The 27,689-nt window shown below is 46.8% G+C and overlaps 1 protein-coding gene across 3 annotated transcripts in view; it reads right to left on the bottom strand.

The window, feature by feature from the left end:
* ACACA (acetyl-CoA carboxylase alpha) overlaps window positions 1-27,689 on the bottom strand; it is a 1,281,346-nt gene that overhangs the window by 196,942 nt on the left and 1,056,715 nt on the right. For all 3 annotated transcript variants that reach the window (XM_069614682.1, XM_069614683.1, XM_069614684.1), the window contains one exon: window positions 22,439-22,574. In XM_069614682.1, the coding sequence (XP_069470783.1) occupies window positions 22,439-22,574 (136 nt within the window). The remainder of the gene's footprint in view (window positions 1-22,438; window positions 22,575-27,689) is intronic.

The following is a 27,689-nucleotide window of genomic DNA, read 5'->3' as shown; positions in this document are numbered from 1 at the left end:
TTATGCGTGTAGTGCTGGGAGCACAAACATGTTTCCCTCAGTGACATTGAAACACCCGTTGATAGGCCTGCAAGTTGACAGGCTTGGAGCCCACAGGTGCTGCAAACAGAAGCAGAGACTTTGCGGCAATCATGAAGGTGTGGCCTTGTGAATCGAGATGTCGCACAGATTGGCAACTAGGTAGCACTGAACACAGAAAAAAGATCAGAGGACCCTCAGACTCCATTTTGGTGGTTATGCACGTCCAGTGCTGTGTTTGAAGAGGCCGGCTTGGTGCAGACCACGAGTAGGACGGTGGTCAGGCTTTGCAGTGGCAATGATCTCTATGGATCCTAGGAGCCCTGCGGGAGCACACTGGAGGAGCCTAAGAGGACTTAGCCAGGTTTGGAATTTCTGCCTGAAGGCTGGTTAGGGTGATTCCCCTGCTTGTGGCGACCTTTCGGGAATAGCATCACCCCAAAAACCTATGATAAGTAACGCTTTACACCACAATACAAAGCCAATAACTCGAGGTGCATATAGAGAATAAAGGAACACGCATACATACCCCAACAGAAGAACACGAAGTACACAAAGAAGCAGAATCAGACGACTCCCATCCTTTCAGGTTTCTGAGGGGAAGAACAGGGCCAGGATGGAGCAATGCAGCCCAAGGGAGGACTGCCAAGCAATGACACGATGCATCCAAGTTATTGGGAAACTACAGAAGGCCTGAAGAAGTAGCTTCTGTACATAGATGGACCACTGGCCATGAGCAAGGCATGGGTCTAAAAAAGGACCTAGTGCTGAAACAAGTTGGCCTACAAAGACTTTTAATAACAAATACATTGTGATTTCTTTTTTTTCTATATCTATGTGAATGTTGTAAGACAGAAATGACATATAGTTGATGATATTATGTTTTAAGTGGTGTATTATCTGTATGTAAATTAATTTACAAAATGGTCACTGTCATTTGAATATTCGTTTTGTGAAGCCATGATTATAATATTGCAGACAAACGGTTGAGGTTCAGGAAGTTGCAAACTTGCAAAACTATAACCTGCAGAGTTCACATCGGACCCTGCAAACCCGCGGCAAAGGGTTCTTTGAGGTGCCAAACGAGACTTGGAAACAGCATCTAAACACTCACTACCAATGGTGACTACAGGTGAGGAAGGTTTGGCCTTCCAGTGGTGGCCTGAGGAGTGGCACTGTGCCTGGCCTCTGCCACATGGTGGGCACCAAGGTGTGGCGACTCCGGGAACCTCGCCATATCCCTCAAAGGGTCCAACATGCACTGCCTCTGGGTGGCACCCGACCCCTCATGTCCCCACCTTGTCAGTCCCCAGAATCAGAGCGGGGACTTATTCACAGCATGTAATAACATTCTGAACAATAGCTCTAGACAACTAACACTGCATGCTAGCCCACATCGTCACCCATAAAAATCCACTCAGAATTACAAGGGCGCAACTCAAATCAGCAAACTAGCCGTACACAACAGGAACTGCATTCAAGCCCACACCACGAGCACTCCATAACCAATAATACCTTTGGAAAATGTACTCTACAAAGGTCAACACAATAGCCACAGTGGACGGGCACTTCATACAAGCCCACATTCAGCCAAAAATATAGGGGGTGGGTAAGGGGATACAAGGGATAGTAGGGTGGGGAATAGGGAGTAAATCATAGGACAGGGGGTTGTGGAGGAACCCCCAAATATAAAAAAAAATGTTTGTTGAGTTTTTTCAACAAAAAGAAAAACCAGCAAAATACTCAAATAACTGGCGATGTAACAACATAGAACAATTAACCATTTGTAATTACAGGTGTGTGTGATACAATTCAGCACAATAAGCAACAAGATGCCCCGCATAATGAATGCATTACACAATCCACCATAATAGCCATACACAACAGCCAGTGAAAGCCTACACCGTACCCAACAGCAATACGCCAGCAGTGACATGCTGCGAAGTCAATAACCATCCACACGAGGCACTACATGCAGTAGCTGCCATCAACAGGTGTACAAGTGGCCGAAGCAGGAGGCGCCTTTTGCTAGTCGACGAAAGCAGTTGCCTCACCGAGGAACCTCTGCTTGATTTTCTTATTTTTTCCTGTCTGCAATATACCTAAAGTCATTTTGGTGTGGCACTAGATGAAACCCGCGCCGGCCATGCAAAAGGTCTTGCAGGAGTTAAGTGCTTAGTGACGTATGGAGATGAGAGCAGTCTTCACTTGCAAGGCATTGGATTGGCAAGTGGGTGCGGCCTGCTCCTCCAAATGAGGAGCTCTCAAACACACCTTCGTCAAGGCCTTTTTGAAATTGGTCTTGTTTTTTCAATTTGATTTATTACAGAATTACATAATTAAAATAAACAGATTGTTGTCATAGGGAACAATATGCAACTAACATTATATGTTGGATGGCCAGGGGCAAAAGTCGAGTGAGAGCCAACAGTTTCCGCTCCATTTTATTTGCCAGGTTGCAAACCCCATTGTCAGTCAATACAGATTTTTTTTACAGTACTAAAATGAGTGAGCTATGTTTGCCTAGACTTCTTGATACTATAATCGTGTTACAGGCAATAAAGTACCACTGGTGCTCTCTGTAGTGTGCACACAGTTCAGTGCTCTGCCACAAACGCTGCCCCCCCTCTATTCAGACAATTTAAAATCCATGCTACTGTTGGGGCTAGCCCTTTTAAATGATTTTATATGCTCAAGTTAAACTCCCCTCACTCACCTCCACACCCCCCCACTCCAGTTGAGCGCGAAAGGTGCAGAAAGTGTTAACATCTACGCCAAAACAGTCACTAAAACATTACATTTAAAAGGTACTGTGGGTATATGTGATAAAACAGGAAAAAAGGCAGCCAAAGCGACGCACACAATTCAATAAAAATTTCACAATAAAGAAACACCATTACAATGATCATTATTTTACCCAAAAGACAACTGGTTGTCCTGCAGTTCCAAACCTGTGCTCATTGATTGCTAGAAGGATTATCTCAAGCCGTGCCTGGGCCTCTCCACGCATGGAGGGACCATCTCCAGGTGCTGTAGTAAGGCAGTGCGCAGAACCCGTGGCAGAATCAAGTCGCAGCAGATAATGATGCTCCAAGTCTGCAGGCGCCCACTACAGAAAGCTAGAACTAGCATGTTCAAGCTGAGCTTTTTCATTCTTCTTCTGTTTTAATTGCTTGAAGACATTTAAACAAAAGCACTTAAGTAAGGTTTTAAAAAAGAATTCAAAAGGAGGGTGAGAGTCCATCACAGCTTTGCTGGCCTCCTGCCACCAGTCACCTCTTTGCCCCCAGCGTCATGAAGATGAAGCCTGTAGAAGCGTAAAGAATATCAACAAATGCCCACACTTCTCACACTGCGCCTCTCCGGCCATGTTTCTTTCTGATTACACTGCTAAAACACCGACAGAAACACGCCTGTATGGGGGTCCGCAAGCTGCCACTTTACTGATGTTTTGGACTACACCTGCACTACCGACTACCGAGGCTACCTCCTTCCTTCATTTTTGGTTCCACCCTTAATGGAAGGGAGGAGGGATGGGAGGTCTCTCCAAGATCCAGCTTCTTACCTACATTACATAACTCACTGTCCTGTGTGTATTGTGGCAAAGTCTCCTGCTTTACCCAGAGAACTGACAGTGGTGTGGCCAAAGGAGCTTGGAGCCACCCCAAGCGAGTGGATGTAGGACTGCGAGCTGGAAAACTAGGCATCCTCATGCCACCCCGATTGGGTTCCAGCACTAAGGCAGGGAGCATTTACACACCCACACCCCTGATGGCAACGTTAGCGAGGGGGACAGATACAAATCCCTTGTAATTGTACTGTTAATTGTACTGATACCGCTAGAAAGCAATTTGAACCCCCTAGTCACATCCAAACACTCATCTGTAAGAATATTAAGTGGGTGTGAGGAGACATGAATGAGACACGGACACAGTGAGCTCATGATTTAGGCTATAAACATTTATTCAGAATAAAAGGGGGTTGGAAAACGTGTCACTATCCTTACTCTAGTAGGTATTTCCCTTCCTCAACCAAAACTAAAGGTATGTCCAGTGTCAAGATGTCCAAAGCAAAATGTCTTGTGTCCGAAATCCTATTGTTGCCCTCACAAAACAAAACAACTCTAAAATGTGAAGGGTAATGTCTTTGGCCTTGTAAGTGCTCAAATGTTCAAGTTCAAAAGAAATATATAACTCCAACACAACAGTTCCCAATGGATAAAGTTCACAGTTCCAGGGCACAACTCCTTTCCCTCAAACTCTGAGGGGCATGAATTTGCCTTAGGGCTCTTTGTCCGACAAAATACCTTTCTTCAAAAAAAAACAACTTGGATGTAAGACCCCAACATTGTAGGATACCTGGTGTACTCCCCTACCAAGTTCTTTTCCACTTTGTGCAACTTTACTTTCAGACTTGAATTTGCCTGTTGTATTCCCCTGCCAGGACTTCTTTGTGTGATTGGTCTTGCAAACTTGACTTTGGCCTGGTGTACTTCCCTACCAGGGCTTTAAAAAAAAAACTAAATAAATATATATATATGTGGTAGACCCTGTACAAAAGTGCAAGGAAGGCGGAAGGCACTCCAGGAAGCGGTCTTGCATGCAGGAATCGCGGCAAAACACTGAGGCAGCAAACCATTAATGTAAGCCAAAAAATGTTCTTTAATAAATTAAATGTCCAGGACAGAAAAGAAAACAGCACGAAAACGACGCGTTTCACGGTAACAAACCGCTTGCTCACGTTAAGGGCGAGAAACACAAAGGAAGGACTATTTATTCAGATTTACACTCTATGATCGTAGTATAGAGAGTCACGCACATTTCCTATAGGTTTGTTACACAGTTCGGCCATCTTTGATTGGGTTCAAAAACTAAGCCATACGTAATGGCAAAACAAGACAAAACATGCTTTTAAAATTGAGCATTCTAAATAGTAGGCAAAGACATATTACAGAGTAAAAATCACTTCATATAGAATGTCTATTGATATAAACAGTACAGTATTTGAAATTTAGTGCATAGTGCACATACATATTTTCTCATTTTAAGACTCATGTGCATTTAAATTGCTTATTCTAGTACAAATTACTTTTTAGACTAACTGTGCAAAATATGCCATATACAACTATATATATATATATATATAAAAATGTTTTACGTGCAATACGGCTTTACCTTAAAATCTTTAGCACAGATATAATTTAAAAATATCACATAAAATACATCACAACTAATAAAATCCACTACATCCAATTAAAACATATTACAGATTAACAATTACTGCATTTTACTAAAACAATTCCAAGTCATATAAAGTATTCATACATTAAGAAATTACTCTTTGACCTCGACTAACTCTACAACTTCCCTCCATGTATAATAAGCGGCAGCAGTCACCACCATAGACTCAGCAGCCTAAATAGAATTCCAAAATGGGTCAGTTTGTATTCTTTCAGATGCAGTCACAGTCATTATAGCCCCTGTAGTATGTAGCCTCCAATCTGGGCCAAGCAGTCATTAAATGTCTCATAGTTTCAATGACTCCCCTCCGCAGGGGCGGCATCTTTTTCCCTCTCGTGGTACACAACTCCAGGCACCAATATACTCTTATGTCGGGAGTATGTTAAAGCATAGATAAGTCACACAACGCTTCAGTTCTAGTGTACAGGGTTTCAACAAATAAGAATACTGTGCATATCTTTTCCTGTGTGATAATGCATTCTTGTTTTGTATGCAGTCCCATATCACATTTCTTTTTTTCAACGTTTTCAAAAAATAGGCGATTCAATCAGAGGTAACACTACGCCCAATTCAGATAAATGAGTTTCCACAATAATGTTTAAATTGCAATAGGCCCTATTTGACACGTTTTTATTGTCATTACAGGCTATATGGCCTAACAACAATTCTGGTTTCGAGTGTGCCAAAATGAGTTTTTGATAGAATTAGCACCACTGCAAGAGGCATGTAGACTTCAAAGAAGAAAGGCCAAGTTCACATCGTATAAACGGGGACGCTACTTAGTAACCCTAGTAGGGAACGCAGCAACTTGCCTTCCAATTGATCAAACCAAGTTATTAGTGTGGCTTGCAGACTTTCAAGGCCATATAAGATGCCCGGTACAATGCTCGTTTTGTATATTTGCAATAGGCCTTCAAGATTGTATCCACCTTTCCTGGCAATACAATTTTTAACAATAAGCCATCTTTTGACCATCTCCGCAGATATGTGCTTATCTATACTCCTAGAAGGTCTTGCGATGATTGGCATGGTGGTGGTGGGATCCCCTGCTACCCCTGAATCATGGTCTACTTCCTTTTGGCCTGCTTCTCTGGGAGCCCTTCGTATCCCAGTTACAGTGGTGAAGAATTTGGGGGTTTATCTCTCCTCATCACTGTATATGGCGGCACAGGTTAGTGCTGTGTGCCAGTCTGGGTACTTTCTGCTGCAAGTTCTTCACTGAGTTTTGCCCTTTCTGCCGTCTCGTTTGCGCCCTCCGGTGGTGGCTGCACTAGTTCCAAGCAGGATAGACTACTGCAGTGCCCGTTTTTTTGGCCCAGCTGGCGGGTCTGATTCAACGCCTGCAGCTTCTTCAAAATTTAGCTGCCTGAGTAGTGATTGGTACCACCTATGGAACCCATATCAGTCGGGTATTGCGTCATTTGCACGGACTTCCAGTGCAGCAACGGATTACTTTTAAATCGTTATGCATTGTTCACCGTGCAGTTTATCAATTGGGGCTAACATTTCTTCAGGATAAGTCCCTGCCCTATGTCCCTAACTGGGCCCTTTGCTCTAGAAGTGAGCAACTGGCGGTTGTTCCTAAGTTCCGTCTCCAGAGAGTAGGTGGTAGAGCCTTCTCTGTGGTTGCGGGTAGGCTGTGGAATAGTCTCCCCCTCAAGCTTAAGCCCATCGAGAACCATTTGGCCTTCCGTCGACTTTTCAAGACTGCACTCTTCTGTTGATTTGGTCTTCCTGCATTTCTCTGTGGTTCTGCTATGTATTACTCCGCAATTGAAGGACTTTTTTTGTTGGACATTTCTCAATGATCATTATCCTGGCCTTATTGCAGTTTATTTTCCTGTTATTACGAGTGGCATAGGCTAACAGGGCCTCCAAGGAGTGTTGTAATCCGATTGGCGTATGATCTAACAACATTGTGTCATCAGCATACGCCAACCAGAGTACAAACTCCTTTCCGATTGAGGGGGAAAATTGTTAACGTCCTTAATAGCAAGATCCAGATCAACTATGTAAAGATTGTACAACAGGGGTGCCAAAAAGCACCCGTTTCAATCCCATCTTTGTAGAGATTAGGCCAGTGGTGTGACCATGTTGATCAATCCGTAGAGAGACTAAAGCACTGGTATGCATTTGCTTGATGTTATATAGCAGCGTGTGATCTATGCCTCAATGTTATAATTTCTTCTTCAATCCAAGATCGGAAACCAGGTCAAACGCACCGCTACAGTCCATGTAACATAAATACAATTTTTTCTCAGTGCAACGTAGTGCGCCTGCTGCAAAATATTGAAGGGACCAGATATTGTATGACCACTACGAAATCCTGTTTGATGCTTGCTTAACAAGCAATTCTTATCTACCGAATATTTGAGTTTCCATAGCAGAAGCACCGAAAATATTTTGCAGCTGGAATCAATCATGGCTAATAGCCCATAATTCATAGGGTCCTGTCGATCACCTTTTTTATAGACAGGGACGAAGATGGATTCTTTCCAGCTCGAGTGTATAATGCCAGTTGATTTTTTTAGGACAAACAGTATTTCCAGTACGTATGCCCAGAATTCAGGATTAGCTTTTAGAACAGTGTCAGCAGGACCATCTGGCCCCGGTGCTCTAGAGGCCAGGATTTCATTTATCACCAGCAAAACGTCCTCTGCTTTAAAAACGTCCAAGTGACTAAGAACATGGCTCACTATGCATTCAGCAATACCCTCAAACTTAGGATCATAGTATAATTTCTTGATGTAACTCGTCCAGCTTTCATCCGAGATATTTATTTCTTTTTGCATTTGTGGCAGCACACTGAACCCTCAGGTATCTAGGCACTAGTTACATTGGGGAAGGCGACACGATAAGAACAGTGGGGAAGGAAAAAGAGGGAGACACACATCAGATAATACAGTACAATCATACAAAGAGACAGAAAATAATAGGTCTCTCCAATTGGGAGAAGGTGCAGGAGCAAAGTGTCTTAGAGTCTGGTGTCTTGGGAGAAGAACCAGGTCTTCAGGTAGGATTCATAAAATTGATCTCAATGGGAGCACGCTCTACCAAGTGACTCATGTAATGATACCAGCACTTTGTAGAATCATTAGTTTTAAGGAGAGTAAACCAAAATCACCAGTTTCTATTATTGAGGCTATATTTGTAATTGCAAAGCCAATTCTTGTATTTGTTGCACAAATTAGCAATGTCTGCGTGTTGTGCGGTAGTCATAACGTTTCATTTCCTATTCATCGTATTTCTTTGCTTTACAATTTCTTCTTAAGAGAGATGTTCTTGTCCGATAGTCCGAACTGAGCATGTGAGGAAGGCGTGCACTTCCCCTTAACAATTATTATGCCTCTAACATCCTCAATCAAGGCTTTAATATCCAGACAGTGAGTTCATATAAATGTGTCTACAATGTGGCCACCCTGAATAACCAAGGAGTTACATTTCTTTACGTCATGGTCAGACCACATAAGTCTATTTTCCTGTGGATTGGTAGAGACTCTAGTTATAAAGTGGTGCTTGCAGACAGGAAGATTTAAATTAATGGTCCATGTAAGCACAGCATGACCACGCGTGCTTGTATAGGTGACTAATACTGGACTACTGTTCTTCCTACATTGTTGCCCAATAAATACATAGTCAGGCTTAGAGGAATGCCTTGCATTAGTCCAGGTATAGGTGTCCTCTTTTTCATTTCAATCTGTAATTTCCGCACATCTCAATCCGAATTCGGCAAAAAGATCAACCCATTTATGGCCATTTGTTGGCAATTTGCCTTGATAAGGCACTGGATCATTTGTGTTCACTAGAGACATCTCTTGATTATAGTCGCAGGCAAGATTTAACTCATTAATTTTAGATCAATGAGCGTTGAAATCTCCTCCGACATACCATTCCTCTGGGATTGTCTGCTGTCCATTGCATCAGTGTTTTTCCACATGGGGCTGCACATGTATATTTCTATTGTTACCAGAAGGAACATACAAATTAATAAGCAGGCAATGATTTAATGGTGAAGGCAAACCTACATCTGGGCACTCAAAACAAATGGTGAAGACATGTTAACTGTCTATTCCCTAATTGCAAACCTTGTTTTTACTCCTATACAAAGGCCAGCTCTCGGTCGGCTTCTATTGGCAGAGATGGTTGCCCTGCACACAATATCATATCCATTTATCATGAGAGTATTTTGGATCCAAGTCTCCTGTAACATAAAAACATCCTGCTCTAAAATAAACGAGTGTCCTTCCAAGGAAGACGTAAATGAAAGATAACCCTGCATGTTCCATGAGAGGACTTTACATGACTCTGAGAAAGTGTCATTTCAGACTCTAGGCGCTCACACCAATTCTGAGACCCAACAGTCAATTTCCCATGGCAATGTTTGTCGCCTCAGATTAATTTCAAAATGAATCAGGCTACACCTCTCTGTGCAGTAATTTTTATATGATTTACTTTGTAGATTTTAGAGCTTGACTTTGCCTGGTATAGCTTCCTGCTAGGGCTTTTCGTGTGATTTAATCCACACACTTGCAGACTTGCTTTTGCCTGGTTTACTCTCCTGCCAGGACTTTTCATCCGATTTACTTCATATAGTTGCAAACGTGACTTTACACAATTGAAAACTTGCTTCTTCCTGCTTTACTCTCCTGCCAGGGCTTTTCATCTGATTTACTTCATTCAGTAGCAAACCTGCTTTTCTCGCACATTCATCTGATTTATGTTATACAATTGCAAACTTGCTTTTCTCTCACATTTGTTCTGTACATCCTTTTCAGGTAATATTGGATTTCAGATTCCTTCTCATTCGCTTCATACACTTTTGTCTTTCTATGGGAGCACTGCTGAAGCACCCCAGTGTCCCATTCTCTATTTCTAGGACTCACCGGTTTCTTGTGGTATCCTTCAGTTCCCTCGTGGTAGACAGGAGGAGCACTCTGATATCGCGCCTCCACCTCACGGGCTCCCCGACCTCACCAAACAGCTTCCACTGCCATCACAGCTCCTGCTTTCCTCTGGGCTTTCACACCGTTTTCAGGTGGCAGTGAGGCTGCTTCCATATTCCGGAAGCTGCTAGGAAGTTTCTTCTTCCTTCCCTCTCACATTTGCCGCAAGGTGAACCGGCCTCTGCAGTCCTCTGTCTCCTGCCTTCCTCCCGAGCCTGCCAGCTCCACGGACACCTTGACGTCCTCACAGTCCCTCGGTTAACACTGAGAGGGCTCGGCCTTCCCAGGTAGCGTTCTCCCACTCCGTGCTGGGTGAAGCATTTTAATGTCCCAGCACCTATCATACGCTCACAACCACTAGAGTGTATCTGGTGCTTCTTGTCCCTGGTGATCTGCATTACTCCATTCAGCCTCCTCGTCCCAGTTTTTCTAGATGTATGGGAGTTGTAGGCAGTTCTTGGTGTTTTATGTCTAGAGTATTGGAAGGTGTTACCAATAGGGCTTGTGGTTGGTTGAAGGGAATCAGCACAATATGCCATTAAGGCCTGTGGAATGGAGGGGTTATCCCTAAAGGGAAAGGGGGATACCATGTCTCATCCAATGATGCATCACCCGCTCGAGGGTCGCCTCCCCCCATTTGGTCCTCCCTCAATGAGCCACCCCCAGGTTTCGGATCAGAAAGCGTCTGCCTTACCCTGGCCACATGAGGGTAGATTCCCCGCCATGGAAGCAGTGATGACATTGCCAGATTAATCACATGGGGATATCATGAATTTACCGGTGAGTGTTTAAAAATATTTCTTTCCCTGGCACCGCTACCAAAGGAACAATTGAGAGAACGAGTCAGACTAGCGTAGCCTGTGAAAGTCTCACAGATCAAAAGCTGAGTTTAACCAAGGGAAAGGAAACATACGCACATTATCTGCTATAGAAACAATTGTGACTAATCTGGACAATTTGTCCCTTCTGCCCAGAGGGGAGCCATCGCCTTTGATAGGGAACTCCCAGTCCAAACCACATTTACTGCTTATATGGCTGTTGGAAAGACGTTGGCATCTGCTGTTATGACTATAGCCAACAAAGGCTCTTCTTTCACTTTATTGGCTTCAGATAATACTGAATGTCTCCTGTCTGTGAATGGAGGAGAGACTACTACAGAGGGAGGAGAGTAACCGCTATACCTCTGTGCCAAAAACATCTTCGAGGGGCAGATACAAGTCGAGCCGCGGAAACCAGCAGTGGTGTGGGAGAAGCAAGACCCGCTAACTGGATCTTGAGCGGCGGGTGCTCTAACCGAGCAAGAGGCTCCAGTAAGGAGACCAATACAACGGTAAGACAACCGTCTTCTATGATGGCGCAACCACTGAAGAGCAGTGGTGGGCCTGGCACACAGCAACCGATGCAAAGACCAGAGAAAGGAAGGGATCCCTGTGCTCCACATGGCAAGTGCCTTTGCCGCAGAGACTAATACAGACTGTGAAGAGGACATTAGCAAAGTGTGGATGCCAGTGAGGGCTATGAACTTTGGTTTCAAGGATTACCGAAACCGCCAACAGCATGAGAACTTAAGAGAACAGAACATGCACACGACCCAGGTAAAACAGGGTGAAAGAGAGACGTGCGCTTTATGCCAAGGTTGGGAAAGCTGACAAAGATGCAAGGAACAAATAAAAACAGACGGGCATACGTCCTACATGGAACAGAGTGAGAGGAGTATGAATGCTCTGCAACAAGACCAGCAAAGTTCATTAGGTGACAGGAACTTGCAATACCCGAGCGGGCAGACGCCCTTAGTTTAATCATGTGATTGAGAACCAATATCCCTATCAAAGAGCTACAAGACTTGGGGGGGGGAGTCCCACAGCTACAAAGGTGGGATACAGAGAAGTGTCTTTCAAGTGATCCTGGAGGGATTTGAACAATTGGAACAAAACCTGAGAAAAGTAATGTAAGAAACAATCTTTTCCAAGGGGAAATCGAAATCCATACAGAGGATATTTGTATTTTTAACCAACAAACTCTAAATGAAGATTGTGAAGACTACATCATTCCACTCTAATGAAACTTTGAGAAGTCATCTACGAGTTGGGCCCGGTAGAATACCATACCGAGGCTATTGTGCAAGCCTCCATTTTCCTCTTTAGTTAGGTTTTCTCAAGTGGTTCGGTCAGTTAGTTCATTAGGTTTTTGGATGCAGTATTATTTATTTTGGATTTTGAGGCGCACCCTTAGCTTGGTGTTAGAAGCTGGAGAACTTCCCTCATAGCAATAGGGTCAGACAGTAATTTTTCTTTAAATTTTATTAAACAACCTTGAACCATGACCCACCGTAGTCCAAGTCCTTCTTCTGGTTCACCACACAATGTAAACAACCATGATTCTCCTGCAAGCTATGTGGAAGTTACTAAGTTACCAGCAGTGAAATATTTTATTGAAGACAGAAGAGCTTTGCCTGCTTAGCAAAGGGTTCCCTGACCTACTATATATGCCTTGGGGAGACAAAAGGACCCGGTTAAAAACGAGAAATGCCAGCAGGACTCCAAAGAGGAGGGAAGGAGATCTTACACATACCCAGGATAATTTTAGAATCCAAGATGGCAGCAAGCTTTGTTAAAAGAACAGGCCAACTCCTTTCATCCCACATGACCAGAGGCACATGACCCAATCAGACTAGCACACCCTAGCATACAGAGGTGAGATCTTTGTCCCTAAACATCACCCAGGGGCAGGAGAGACCAAACTATGAAAATCAGCTTGTTCAATCAGGGAGAATGGGGTGTTCAAAGTGGAGCTGCTTGGGGAGCTGTTTGAAGGAGTGTGGAGGGGATATACAAGAGGGAGGTCTATAGAGAGGGGACATTGGAGCAGAATAATGGAAGGAAGAGAACTAACCTTTGGAGAGAGTTATACTGAGAAGGTTGGAGGAAAGGACGTTAGTTACAGAGGAGAATGTTGGAGGGAAGAAAGTTACCATCTGGAGAGAGTTATATTAAGGAGGGTGGAGATAAGAAAGTTACAGAGAAAGAGGGAGATTGTTACCATCTGAAGAGAGATACAGAGGAAGTTGGAGTGAGATTGTAACCCCCTGGAGAGAGCTATACTGAGGAGGCTGGAGGGAGAGTGATGCCATCTGAAGAGAGATAATGTGTAGGTGGCAAAGAAGAGTTACAATCTGGAGAGAAAGCTATTGCAGAGATTGGAGAGAGTGTCACAAAGGACAGGGACAGACTGTTTACTGCATTGCAATGTAACAGAAAAGACAAACCGACAGCATGGCCCCTTAAACAGTTCTAGCAGCAACTTGAACCCACCCCAAGAACCTGACCTTTATAGGTTATCAAGCAGTGGTGAGAATTAAACTGAATCTTAAGAGAAGACAAAGGATGGTTTTGACTCAACCTGAGAAGATGCCTTGCTCCACTTTGGAGAAACAGTATCACTAACCTGTTTGCATTTCTGAACTAGTCCACCTTTGACTCATTTGCACCTGCTATTCCAATCACCTGACTCTGAACCTTCTGGGAATGTCGAGTCCTGATGCTACCAGCAGGAGCGCATTCCCATTTCTCCTTCAATGGATTACATTTTCCTGTAGATTCCTCAGCAGATAGACTCCAAAAGCAGGATGAAAGCCCTCCGACAAGGAAGATCTGCAACACTGCTCTGCTAAATTGAGCACCCGCACCACGTGCCATATCCAAGCAGTCGCTGCTCGACACATTTCGTTTACTGGCACACCCCACTGCAATGCTAAGGAAGCCGCCACACTCTTGGTGGAATGTGCCCTGATGCCTGCGGACCGATTTTTACCTGCCCTCTGATAACACTCTGCAATATAAAGGATTATCCACCGAGAGATTGGCTGCTCGAACACAGCCAGACACTTCCTGGACAGAGCAAAAGCAGCAAAGAATTGATTGTCGTGCCAAAATTCCACTGTCCTAGCCATATAAAAGTTGAGGGCCCTCTTATGCTCCAGTCTGTGCAGCCTCTCCTCATCGATAGAAGGATGTGGCGGAGGATAAGAAACCGCGTAAATCAATGCTCTAGGACACGTGGAATTCAGAAACTACTTCATGCATAAATTTAGGGCGCACCTTGAGAAGAGCTTTCACCTTTGAGAATCATTAACGGTGGCTTGCACGATAAAGCCTGCAGATTGCTTACACGTCATACTGACCTGATAGCCACCAGGAAAGCTGTCTTCAGGGGGAGTAGCCTGAAAGGACATGAATGCATGTGCTCAAATGGAGCCGCCATCAAGAATGTTAACACTTGGTTTAAGACCCATTCCGGAACTAAAAACGGAGTGAGCAGAAACATATTTACAAGGCCTTTCAGGAATTGGGTCATACCCAGCTTCATGTGGAAGGATCATTGATCCAGAAACCTTTTGAACACAGACAAAGCCACCAATTAGCCCTTGATTGTGCCTATCTGAAGGCTTGAAGAGGCCAGTTACATAAGGAACTCCATCACTGTAGTGGTGGGACAAGCGTCATGGTCTATCCTGCGTTCCCACACCATGCCTCAAATCATCCCCATCTGCACGCATTCAGCCAGTAACACCTCAAGTACCTTGCCTACGAGGTTTCAGTCATCCTACCACCGCCTCTCAAGAGCCACGCATGTAGCTTAAGGGTTTCTGGGTTCGGTGAAGGACCCGACCTTCCAGAGGTCCATCCAGGCAACCAGTGAGGTGGGAAGATGGTCAAATCCAGAGTTCCGAGTACCATGTTCTCCTTGCCCGGGGCAATCAAGAGCACCTCCCATTCGCTGGGAGTTACCTCAAGCAAAACTGTCTGCACTTCACGTTGACCCTCGTGGCAAAGAGATCTACTGTTGGGGTACCCCACCGAGCGAAGATCGCCTCAAAAACCACACTTCCCACTCATGTGAGACTGTACCCTGCCTGCCAGAGTGTCCCCCTGCCCGTTCTCCGTTCCTGCTCCATGGACAGCTAAACCAGAGATCCGGTTCTCCAGTAACCAGAACCATAGTTGCAGCGCCTCCGTGCATAAGGGTAGTGAATGAACACCCCCTAGCTTGTTGAGGTAGTGCATGGCCACTGTGTTGTCCGTCAGAATGAGGACGTGTTTCTCCTTTGAGGGAGGGTGCAAAGGTTATCAGGGTCAACCTGATCGCTCAGAACTCCAGCCTGTTGATATGCCGACATTCCATTGTTGACCAGTGGCCGCTCACCTGCTGATCTCTGTAGTGAGTGCCCCAACCCTTCGGAGACGCATTCGTGACCACCTGGGCTTGGGCCACTGAGGCCAAAAGGTTCTACTGTTCTCCCTGTTGGCCCACCAAGAGATATTGTTGGTCGCTAACCTCGACACCTTGAGAATGTCCTTCATGGTATTGAAGTATTGGGACCATTAATCACTGAACAGCCACTGTAGAGATCGCATTTGCAGCCTGGCTTCTGGCAGCAGAAAAAAGCGGGAAGCCATGAGACCAAAGAGGTGAAGGAGGTAAACCGCTGGTAAACTGTTGTGGCTCTAGAAAACATCAATCATTTGCCTGACACTGATGACTATTTTTCAGGGGCTGGGGGGCGTTCCCCACCCAAATGTCCAGGACTGCCCCGATGTAGTGGAGATTTTGAGTTGGTGTTACATGGGATTTCTGAAAATTCAGGGAGATGCCCAAGCCGTGAAGCAGAGAACAGGATTCCTTGAGCTGAGCAGATACCTGCTCCGACAAGCTTCCTTGGATCAGCCAGTCATCCAGGTATGGCAATACACGAACACTGGATCTCCTGAGGTGTGCCTCCACTGAGCTTACGGCCCTTAAGGAACGTGCATAGGTAATGGATGGGATCACACAGATACATTCTGAGTCCAAATAACCGAATCAACACAGGAAGATGGCAAAGTACTGTTTTATTAACAATTATCTAAAACAGGGAGTTACAACGAACATCAGACATACACTCGATTTCTCTCAGCGATCTTCACACAAAACATAGCTTTTATATAATAAATATGTCAGAGGTGACGTTACATTATGTGGCAATAATGGAAAACCTACTAAGGGTCGGGATTGGCTTATGGGGAACATCCAAGTATACTTTCTATAGGAACTAGGATTGTGATTGGCTGCCCAATATTAGGTGGACAACATATACCTACCTCTAAAACATGTAATCTTCAGAAACATTAGATACACAGTTTCTCATTGGTTTTCAAACTATAAGGTCCTTTGTTATATGGTCTACTATAATTGGTTGGCATGCGTGTGCCAGGTCTGGAAAATTCGGTTAATTTAGCAGCACATAAGCACAGACCCAGGCGCAAGGAGATGGGGCATGACACTACCTCCCCACCCAATAAGCCAAACATCTGTCATCGCCCATGCCTTCTGCCATGAAGATTGTCTTTGAACTTGGCCTTGCAAAGTATTCTTGTCTTTTAGAATACATGGGAGTTCGAACTCTATTTTCATCCTTGGCTCACGTGACAGGAGACCACGCTTTGGCCCATTTTGGAGCGTTTAAATGCTCTAAATAAATTAAACATGGCACTCTTGATGTTCTTTCTTTGCACCTTAACAGCTCCACGATTCCACTTGTTCTTACTGTGACACAGCTTTCCCTTCCCGCTTCATGGGTCCTGCCTTACTAAATTCATGATACTGATGTTCAGTTTCTATACAATGGCGGCTTTGTCTGCGTTCTAATCACTACATATAGGCAGCTTCTATGATGACTTGGTCTACCTTGCGTTTCAGCGTCTGTACATTTATTGAAAGTTGATTTTCTGCAGCACTTCGTGCACATGTAATCTTCTTTCTTTATATTTGAGAGTTCACTCGATTCCTTACTTCCTCATTAGTTTCTTTAGGCTCCATACATTCCTTTCAGTCAGTATCACGAGATGTCATGCATACATTTTGTGACATCACCGGCTCCTTTTCTCTGCTCCTTCTCATATTCCTCCAGGGAGTTCCTCCCTCAAGTTGTCATCCCTTCGGGGATACATTTGGTAGGGTTGTCTAAATTGGGTATCTGCTTTCGAATACATGCTGCAGTATTGGCACAACTGCTGGTGTCAAACTCGGCACAATCTCAGGACTCCAACATATGGGAGGTAGGGGGCAGAGTTTCCTGCAGAGGCATGCAGCTGCTCCTCTATACCACCACTGCCATCAGTTTGGTGAAAACTCTGGGTGTGGAGGTCAAGCCAAAGGAGAGCACCGTGAATTGATAATGAGTGTCCCCAATGATGAATCTCGGGAACCGGCACTGCCTCCAATGACTTGGCACAAGAAAATAAGCGACCAGAAGGTCCCAACACCAACCACTACTGAAGTGCAGAAGGTCTTTCAACGTCACATCCTGAACTTGTCTTTCCAAAGCAACTTGTTCAAGGCCCTGAGGTACAGGATGGGACAGAGTCATCCTACTTTCTGGGGTACCAAAAATAACGAGAGTACCAACCAGATCCTCTGTTCTCGGGTTGCACCTCTTCCACGGTACCCTTCAATAACAGGGCTCAAAGTTCTTCCTAGAGTACCTGTTCCGTCTGTTGTTGAGGGGGGGTGTCTTTCTGGAGGTTTTCTTAAAAATGGTAATCAGTACCCCCATTCAACGAGCTGCAGGACTCAGGCATCGGACGTTATCTCCTTCCATCTGACCAAGTGCTTGGAAATTCTCCCTCCAACCAGAAAACATGTGGGGAGAATTCAAAGCGGCTTAGCGGGCGCCACCACCCCTGCTACTGCTGCTGCAATATGCAGCCCCCCTGCCAGTGCAGGATGTGAGAAACACCTCTGCCCTTGCCTGGTTTGCGGAAGCTGTGCTCTCTTACCGAATGGGAAGTACCACCTGTACCCTCTTCCCCAAGAGAAGCTGAAAGTTTTCTTTGCAGGCTGCTGCACAGCTAAGCCCAGCGACTTGGCAACCAGTTTAGAATCGCTGAATTTCTCCAAGGATTCATTGGCCTTCGAGCTGTACAGGTGCTCACTGTTGAAAGCTATGTCCAGGAGCTTTGCTTGGAGATTTGGTGCGAATCCCAAACTGTGAAGGTAGACTGATCTCCTTAACACAGTTGATGCCCCCATGGCACAGCTTACACAATCTGCAGTGTCCAGGCCGACTGCAGTGCTTGGCATGCCACCTCCTTGCCATCATCAATGATCCGCATGAAACCATCTCTCATTTCACCAGCGGGGATGTGTTCCGCTGCTTCCGCCATGAGTCGCCACAGCCGGTGAGAGTACTTGGCGAATGCACATCCTCAGAATACTTGGCGAATGCACATCATGCATTGACTGCCTTCAGGGCCTTGCTACCTGAGGCGAAGATCTTTTAGCCAGGGCATCCATCTTCTTGGATTCCTGTCCATAGGCAGGTTAGAGGTAGATGTTGCTGGCCTAGAACGTACTGCGCCATCTTGCACCACTAGGCCTTCTGGCGTTGGGTGGGAAGACAAAGTGTAAACCCTGCCTAGCCGGCGTGGATTTTTTTGTAAGCTCTGTATCCACAGTGTGGAGCAGGGCCTCAGCCACAATGTCGTAACAGGGTCTGAGATGGCCATAGTAAAAGACAGTGCCCTTTCTGTTTGTGGTCCCTTGTCCAAGATGTCTATTAGATCATAGGATGACAGGGGTTTTGCTGGTGTGCCTAGACCCCAGGCCTCCACCAGCCTACTCTACTGTGTATTAGGGTGGCCATAAGGGGCGGCCTGTTGTAGATCCACATCAGCAGATGTATCCAATCCAGTTGCATCACATAGCCCTTCGGCTAGAGCAAGAAAATGCACTTGGTCAAAGTCAAAGGGCACTTGGGTCCCCTTCATCATTGTAAATCGACCGCATTGGGTCAAAAAACTTCGATCGGGATTCAGGGGTAGAGGGCATCATCATTCCCACAAAGCCTATCAGCATGGGTACCTCAGGCTTTTCGGCGCCAGAGCCGGTTTCTCGGTTGTTGTGGCGGAGCAGGAGGACGTAGGATCAGACTTGGCTACCTTGGCACCAGAATCTCCAGGCATAACTGGTGCCGTGTTGGCCTGCAGCGTCGAGACTGGAGTCATAACTGCTGCAGCAGTTTTAAACATCTGGAGAATTTGCTCCTTATTTGTCTCCCACTCCTCTTTCAACGCACCGAGGGTCAGGCAAACCTTACTATGATCCTCTAAAGAAACAGAGCTGTGCTTGTGTCAATCAAGTCTTTTTTTCTGATGGGAGGACAAGGAGGATGAATGGCTTCGGGAGTGCGAATGTTTCTTCACTTTACTATGACACCTGTCCTCCTTTTTGGGCGTGGAGTCTTCAGTCTCTTGTCCCGATGACTTCATGGTTCAATGTGCTAGGGACTTCAAATTAAGGCTTTCCCCTAGCACTAATTCAGCCTACCGTTCCCTAAGGGACTTTGGATTCATTTGTTGACACGAGACACACGCCTCGATATTGTGATCTTTACCGACACACCACACGCAGATGCCATACGGGTTGGTGATCAATGTCTTAGAGTTGCAGTCCTGGCAATGCTTGAATCCTGAAGCCTTAGTGGGCTGACATAGTGACAAAAGTCGATGAACAGTAGACTAATTATCAAACTGAAATTTTCTCTCAGAAGAAACATTCCGAATAGCAGTGCTGAGCGTGCGGAAAAAAGGAACTGACATCTGGGGGTGTAGTGATGTACTATATAAGCGCCTAACTTCACGTCCAGAACCAACTAGTAGCACCGACGAGTTAAGAGAAGTTGACATCGGGTCATACAAGCCCTCTGTCGAAAAAGTTTCCGAGCAGCTATTGCGGGAATGGATATGCATCTGATGAGGAATCTACGGGAGACTGCAATCCACTGAAATGTACTGTACAGTACATTTGTTACGGTTGTGTTACGTGAGGTACATACAGGTATGCCCATTCAAATCAAAAAAGCCTAAACACATTTGCTGGTAATTATTTGTGGTGCTTATTTCATGCACTCAAAAGATTTAAGTGTATAAAACCACATGAAAAAGGCAATGAATTAATCAAAACCAAAATCATAAACATAAACAAGAGATTGTTTATGACTGACTGCTCCACTGGTAAAAAAGCATTTTGACAATATCACAGATACATCCTGGCATCGAAGAACACAATATCACTAACCACCTATACATTAGGTAGTAGTAAAATCCACACTTTTGAGAATGTAAGTAGCACCTGGACTTAGGCCATCATACTGGACCACCACTGATGGGTCTTGCAGGTTCTTTTTTGGTTAGGTCTTTTGTCACAATAAGTTTTTTTTTTAAAATTCAATGTATTATGTTTTCCAATACCTCTCTCTTACCCTACAAGCCCCCCCTGTACCAATCCTTTTTGTTTGTGCGCTAACCAAAATTGTTTGTGACTATACACATATGGGTTTGTTATTATTACTACTGCATTATTATTATTATTTTTTTTAACTTTCATTTTTGACCAAACATGGGTACATGTCTATGCTTTATGCATCACAACTGATTTATTGATGGATGTGGAATATCATGTTTTTGTTTGATCTTTGTACTTGTAATGTGTTTAGATAAAAGTAGCCCGAGTTTGAAAAAGGCCTTGGGTAGGCCGAAACACTTGCCACTTAGGGGCAAATTCATGATTGGGCATTGTGTATAATAAAATGGCCACACGTGAACACAATTCTTGACCACGAGTGGATGCCTGGCACCCCTTACCCTTTGGGGCAAGCTGTATCAAAATCATCAATAAACGCCACAGGCATAAACTGCAAGAATTAATGAACGCATTAAAAGTAACAATGGTGGGAGATGGATTGAATCGTGGGACTCCCCAATTGATGAGGCGTTTCCCAGTTCATAAGGCTCACACGCCAGGTTCGGACCCTGCTCCAGTCTGTTAAGTGTAACACCATGTAGGCTTCCAACACTGCAGTCGCCGCTGCCACAGAGTGATGGGCGTCTCAAGGTCTGCGCTCTTGAAAGGACTGCTACTTTCTCCTGCATCATGCATGTGATCAGGGCCAGAGCATGAAAGTGCTTCCACCACTGTTGCATAGCAAGGAGCCATCTACTGGTGGAATGACAAACAGTGTCTCGAAAGGCCGTGCGCGGCTAATAAGGATGAAAGATTGCGGCCAAACCAGCACCCAGGTGGGTGGTAGAGGCGGCCGATAAATAAAAGCAATTCTTACAAAGCTTGCTCACAGGTACTGTGCGAGCCCACACCATAAGAATGCCATGACAACAAGCAACACACTCACAGTAACATGCTGAGAAAAACAATGCGTGAGTGAAACAATTAAGCACAACACTGACACAAAGAGAAAAATAAGTGGAAAAAACACGTTTTTATAAGGAATTAAGGTTACTAACTATTAAAAGATTAAGGCTGAAAACATTGGGAATGTCAACGCTTCGGTACAAACATTGAGGACAAATGATCTATTTACCTATTACAAAGTTCATTGCAGTACAGATTAAACCCGTAACTCGCATTACACAGGCACTTGTCATTATTCACTTTAAATAGAAGATAGCTCCAACCACGCCACGCATAGATTGAGTCTTGTTAAGTAGTGCTCGAGTGTGGGAGCAGGCTTAATTTGAAGTGAAATGACTTTGCATTAGGGACATAGTCCACTTGTATTATGTGTTTGTACCTTAACGTTGGCATTTGCAAGGCTAGTAGACTTCATCTTTTTGTAGGTAGTAATCAGCTGTCATTGATAGAACTTGTTTAGCCAGCATTGAGATGCAGATATGGGTGACATGCAGTACAGTAAAGAAATATGTAGTTTGGCAAACCATAATCCCCCTGACACCTACAACAGCAGCTATTACCTTAAATGACCAATCCCTCTCTCTTGATTTGACTAACATCTCAGCTGTCATCTTGGAGCACCCAGAACCATCAATATATGTATTTTCTAGTTTGGGAAGATTAGTGATGAAGCTGTGTGCCAACTGGCAACTGCTGTCATATCGAAAAGACCCAGTCCCCTATTCTGATTAAGAACAGGCTGTCATATTGGCATCAGGACCTAGTCTGAGAACAATGTATTTTTCAGAGGAAAGAGAAAGGTTCCTTTGAAACGTAGACTGTGGATAGAGTAAAATATTCAATGAAAGCGGCAAGTGGGTACTGGGGGTAACTGATTTGTGGGGCAGGAAAACCAGGAAAGGAGCATCCGGATGGGGATATTAAAGTTTCTACTTTTAACTTCTCACAACACCCAACTGATGTGATCTGTGCCATGTCAATGGGCCAACATACCTTTCATTCCACCAGAGAAGCCCCTCCAGTTGGCGAAGACCATGAGGGAAAGACCTTCACGATTGAAGTCTTTGATGGCCTCCACCGTCTTGAAGGCAGAATCTGGGAACCAGACTTGACCTGCCTGCTGGATTATCTGAAAGGAAAGGCAAGGAAGTTAGTGCAAAGGAAAACAATATTTTGCTCTACGCTCGCCACGAGCGAAGGACAGTAGATAGAAGTTCGAAAAGGGTGATGGTACGTAAGAGAGCCTTATTTTGTTGATTTAAAAACGATGCATTCAAAGTCTTAAATGAAATATATTTATGTTATGCTTGGTACCACTGTAAGCATGCAGCATACTCTTATGTCCTGTCCCCTTTCCTCCATACTGCATGGGCGTCCCTTCCAAGGGACGGGAGACAGAACCTTTTTCACCAGAAAACAAATGTCTTCCCCTTTACATTTAGAGGCACTCAGGGGTGCGGCCCTGGGAGCATGTGCTGCCCTGACTCCGCCCTCCGGCCCCACACCTCAGTCCCCTTTTCTGCATCGACGGGAACAGGCCGAATTCTCCAGCGCTCCTGGGTTTGGCTTCGGCCATGTAATTCCACGCACGAATACTTCTTCTCTTCTGTCTTTTTGTCTTTTTATCATTCAGGTACTCAGTCCTCAGGTGTCACGCTCCTACCCAGCACATGTCTACAGGGTTCAGCAGGTGTCCATCCTGCGACGGGTTCTTCCCGAATAAAGACCCCCACGCCCTCAGCCTACGGTGCCTTGACCCAGACCATGGCTGGCAAGCTTGTACCACGTGCAACGCACTTTCCTCAAGGTCTCTGAAGAACAGACTAGCCAGGTGGAGGGAGCTCTTCCAGAGATCGCCTCCAGAGGGAGCTCTTCCAGAGATCGCCTCCAAAGGGCCTAAAGGACTTCGCCTATCATCGATCCAGGCCCAAGGTAGGGCCGCTCTTTTCCAGTGCACCCCACAAGGGAGACTCCTTCCCAGGGACTCACCCGCGCGGGAGGGACTGCTCAGGTCCTGGTACCAGCACAAGTACCAAGGCTGAATCAACTACCAGCTGCCAGGCTGAGGGGTCAGTAGATCCTCCCGGGGACATTGCTGAGGGACCGGAAGATTCTTTTACCGGGTCTTCACCCAAGGGGCTACGCACTAGTACCGGCAACATGTCCGAGGGGGCGCCTATATGAGTTCTACCGGCAGATCCGCCGAGGGCGAAATGCCTACCGGGCCTCGGCCGGAGGAATAGGGTAGACCCCATGATCCACACTCAAGAGTCCTGGACCGGTGAGGGCCCAGTGAGCCGAGCAACACGACGCAGGCAAGTGGAAGGCAGCTCGACAAGATGGCCGACGTGCCAGAAAATCCAGACATCCGGCCGATGCCGCTCCAAGGAAGGCAGCAGGTGGAGTATCGTGTGTCAAGGTGGGACTGGTGTCAACCAGGTATGTGCCCTACAGCTTACCCATCCTTCGCGCAAGGCAGGTTCCCACTGCATCCATATGGGCAGGGCACGCAACGGCTCGAGCAGCCCCTCGCTACCCCGTCAATATCGCCTACCACCAACCCGGCCTGCGAGGACAGGTTCTTTGAATGGTTCCTCTGGCTCATGAAATCTTCTCGGATGGGGGGACATCCTCAGGGACGCCATCAGGGACGTGCTCCCGCCAATGGCTCTGGCAACACAGGCTCCGGTGCAGACACCCCTGGCCCCTGGACGCCAAGTACAGGCAGATGGAGGTGGATACACTCTTTCTATCGGCCCATCCTCAGCCACACTCCTTGGTGATCACTGCGGCATCACTATACTCCAAGCCTCAGTCGTACTCAGCCTCCTCCTCTGCGGCGCTGCTAGGCAAGGAGGAGAAGATCTTGGAGGCGTACAGGAAGAAGCTGTATTCCAACGCGTCCTTGCACCTTCGTCAAGCCAACGCGGATGCAATGGTGGCAGCCATTAACCAGAGGCTCTGGCAGGAGATTGCAGATTTTCTCCCAGAGCTTCCGGCACAGAGCCAATCACGATTCAAGGCGGGATTGGCAGAGGCCAAGATGGTGGCGCAGGACATCATGGAGTCCACCGTGGCCCACATTGACACCTCTGGCCGTGCCATCTACATTGCCACGTACATGAGAAGAATGGCCTGGCTCTGTGCTACGACATTCAACATGGATGTCGAAGATCGCATCTTAGATCTTCTGTTCGAAGGGGGTGACCTCTTCCACTCCACAATGGACAAGGAGCTGGACTAAAAGAAAAATAGCTCACAAACGGCAAAGTCTTTATCCATCTTGACAAAGACCACGTCCAAAACGTACATCCAGTCACTGCAGCGCTCGGACAAGGGGCGTACATACGGAGGGTTCTGCGGCTTCCAAGAGTGGAGGTCCGGGCAGCCTGGCCGCTCGCCGACACATCTGCGCAAACAGAAGCGGGTGTGGAGGGAGTAAGGGCTTTTTCCAGTCCCCCTCCTCCACAACAGCCTCAGAGGGAAAGAAGGCATGACACGCCCCTCCGGGTCCATGGGTCTCCAGTGGGGGTCAGGCTTGCACTCCATGCACATTTCTGGTGCCAGAATTTTGCAGACCCCTGGATCCTCTCGGTAGTCTCCACGGGGTACCGCCTCCCTATACCAGCCTCTCCTCCCTCTTCCCCTCCACTCCCACAGGTTGGGACAGCAACTCTTTTGGCGGAGATCCGGTCACTCGTCCAGAACCAGGCAGTGGAGGAAGTTCCAGCCTCCCAGCGAGGCTTGGGCTTTTACTCCAGGATTTTCACCATTCAGAAGGAGGACCAGGCGGGCCAGAGAGTTGTGCTGGACCTTTCCACCCTCAACATCTCCTTACCTCTACAAAATTTCAAGATGGTTACGCCAGCTTTTATAGCAGTGACATTGTGCAAGGGAGACTGGATGTGCTCCCTGGATCTGAAGGACACGTCCCGATCTGGCAGCCTCGTCGTTCTTTTCTACGATTCAGGATCATGGGCTACCATTTCCAACACAAGGTGCTTCCTTTTGGCCTCAACTCGGCCCCCAGGGTCTTTACCAGGCTGATGAACACTGTGGCGGCCCTCCTCAGGTGACAGGGCCACCACATCTACCCGTACCTTGACGACTGGCTCGTCAGGGCGACATCTCCGGAAGCAGTGCACTATACTTCCCATGCTCTTATGAACACACTGCACAAGCTGGGTTTTTCACTCAACCTCAGCTGCAGCCCACGCAGAGACTGACCTCATTGGGTCTCATTTGGGACACGTGCTCCGAGAGAGTTTTTCCCTCGGAGGACAAGATTACGCCCCTCAGGAGGGCCACTGCGCACTTCCTCAGCAGAGAAGTGACCGCAGCCTTGTGGTACCAACACCTACTGGGTCTCATGGCAGCAGTCCTCTTGGCCGTCCTCCACACTTGACTCAGGATGAGGAGGATCGAGCATGCCTCTCAGTCGGAGATGATCAACGTTCCTCCATCACTACACCCGGACCTCACATGGTGGTCCAGGTATTGCAACCTTCGGCTGGGCAAGCCTTTCCGGCAACCTATCCCTCAGGTCACCATCACCACGGACTCCTCTCTCGAGAGTTGGGGGGCCACTATGGACAACCACTGCGTCCATGGCAACTGGAACCGGCAGGAGCAGGAATACCACATCAATTGGCTGGAACTGAAGGCGATCTGGCTGGCGCTCAGAGCCTTCCTTTCGGTTATCGAGGGCAAGGTCGTCCTCATTCAGACAGACAACTCGACCAGCATGCTCTGCATCAACAAGCAGGGCGGTACCAGATCCCTCCTGCATCAACAAGCAGGGGGGTACCAGATCCCTCCCCCCTCCCCCACTGTGCAGGCTCACAGTCAGCATGTGGGAACAGGCCCTGGAGAACAACATCTACCACACGGCTGGCCAACTGCTGGGGGAATCCAACCTGGAGGCTGACAGCCTCAGCAGATTGGGGGCGGACAACTAGGAGTGGCAGTTGAAGTGGCGACTGTTCGCTTCCTGGCAGGGTCAGGGCCCTGGCTCCCTGGGCGATGCATTCCAGATTCAGTGGGATGAAATGACAGCAAACGCCTTCCTGCCCACCCCACTGATACACAGGGAGATATGCAAGATCAAGGAATCTCGTCATCTCAGCATCGGCCAGGCCATGGTTCTCAGAGCTATTCAGCCTCTCGAAGGGGCTGCCCATTCGCCTCCCGATGGGCACAGCACATCTTCTGGTGCAGCAGGGGGCAGGGTCTTCCACCTCGTGCCACATAAACTAGCCCTCACAGTGTGGTTCCTGAACAGGTAACGCTAGGTCACCTCAACCTCTCCCAGGCTAATCTACAGATCATACAGGGCACCAGGAGCAGTCCTACCAGGGCCCAGTATAAGAGCAAGTGGACCAGGTTATGCCACTGGGCAGACTCTAAGGGTATCAACCCCTTTGCATGTACCTTGGACGACGTGCTCTCCTTCTCGGAGCACCTCACCCAGTCTGGCGTGCAGGTGGACATTTGCCGCACTTACTTGGCAGCCATTGGGGCTTACAGAAACTCAGAGGAGGAGATCTTTTCCTCCTCCAACCCGATTGTCAGGAAACATTTGACAGGACTCGCCAGGCTCTACCTGCCCATCAAGAAGCCTCACCCCGTGTGGGGCCTCAACATAGTTCTGGGTGCCCTGGCGCACACACCATTTGAACCAATGGCGTCCGTGGACATCAGGCTGGTTAGCATTAGGACAGCCTTGCTAGTCGGCCTCACCTCGGCTCGTAGTAGAATGAGCGAAATCCAGGCGCTGGTCGCCTCAGAGCCATATACTACGTTTCACAGGGATAAAGTAGTCCTGCAGACACACCCTGCATACTTGCCCAAGGTGCCTTCCGCATTCCATCTGAACGAGGAAATAGTGCTATCTACGTTTTTGCCGAGTCTAAGGACGAGGCACAAAGAGTTCTACACTGCCTTGATGTCAACGTGCCCTGAAATTCTACTTGAACACGACCAAGGGCTTCCGCAAGTCGGACGCACTTTTTGTCACCTTCGGCGTATCAAGATCGGGGTGTCAGGCCTTTAAGGCCTCCATCGCCAGTTAGATGGTCTCGGCCATCAAAGAAGCTTACGAGGGACAGCATAAACCACTGCCGGCCAGCATGCACCCCCACGCATTCAGAGCCAAGGTAACGGCCATCGCTTTCCAGTGTCCCCTGGCAAGTCATAAGAATGGCCACCCCTTCGGCTTTCTGCAAGCACTACTGTTTGGAAGCTG

The sequence above is a fragment of the Ambystoma mexicanum genome, chromosome 9 (genome assembly GCF_040938575.1).
Source record: "Ambystoma mexicanum isolate Mex_15411 chromosome 9, UKY_AmexF1_1, whole genome shotgun sequence".
NCBI classification, from domain to species: domain Eukaryota; kingdom Metazoa; phylum Chordata; class Amphibia; order Caudata; family Ambystomatidae; genus Ambystoma; species Ambystoma mexicanum.
Note: the sequence above shows the minus strand (reverse complement) of the source record. Positions and strands in the feature narration are given on the sequence as shown.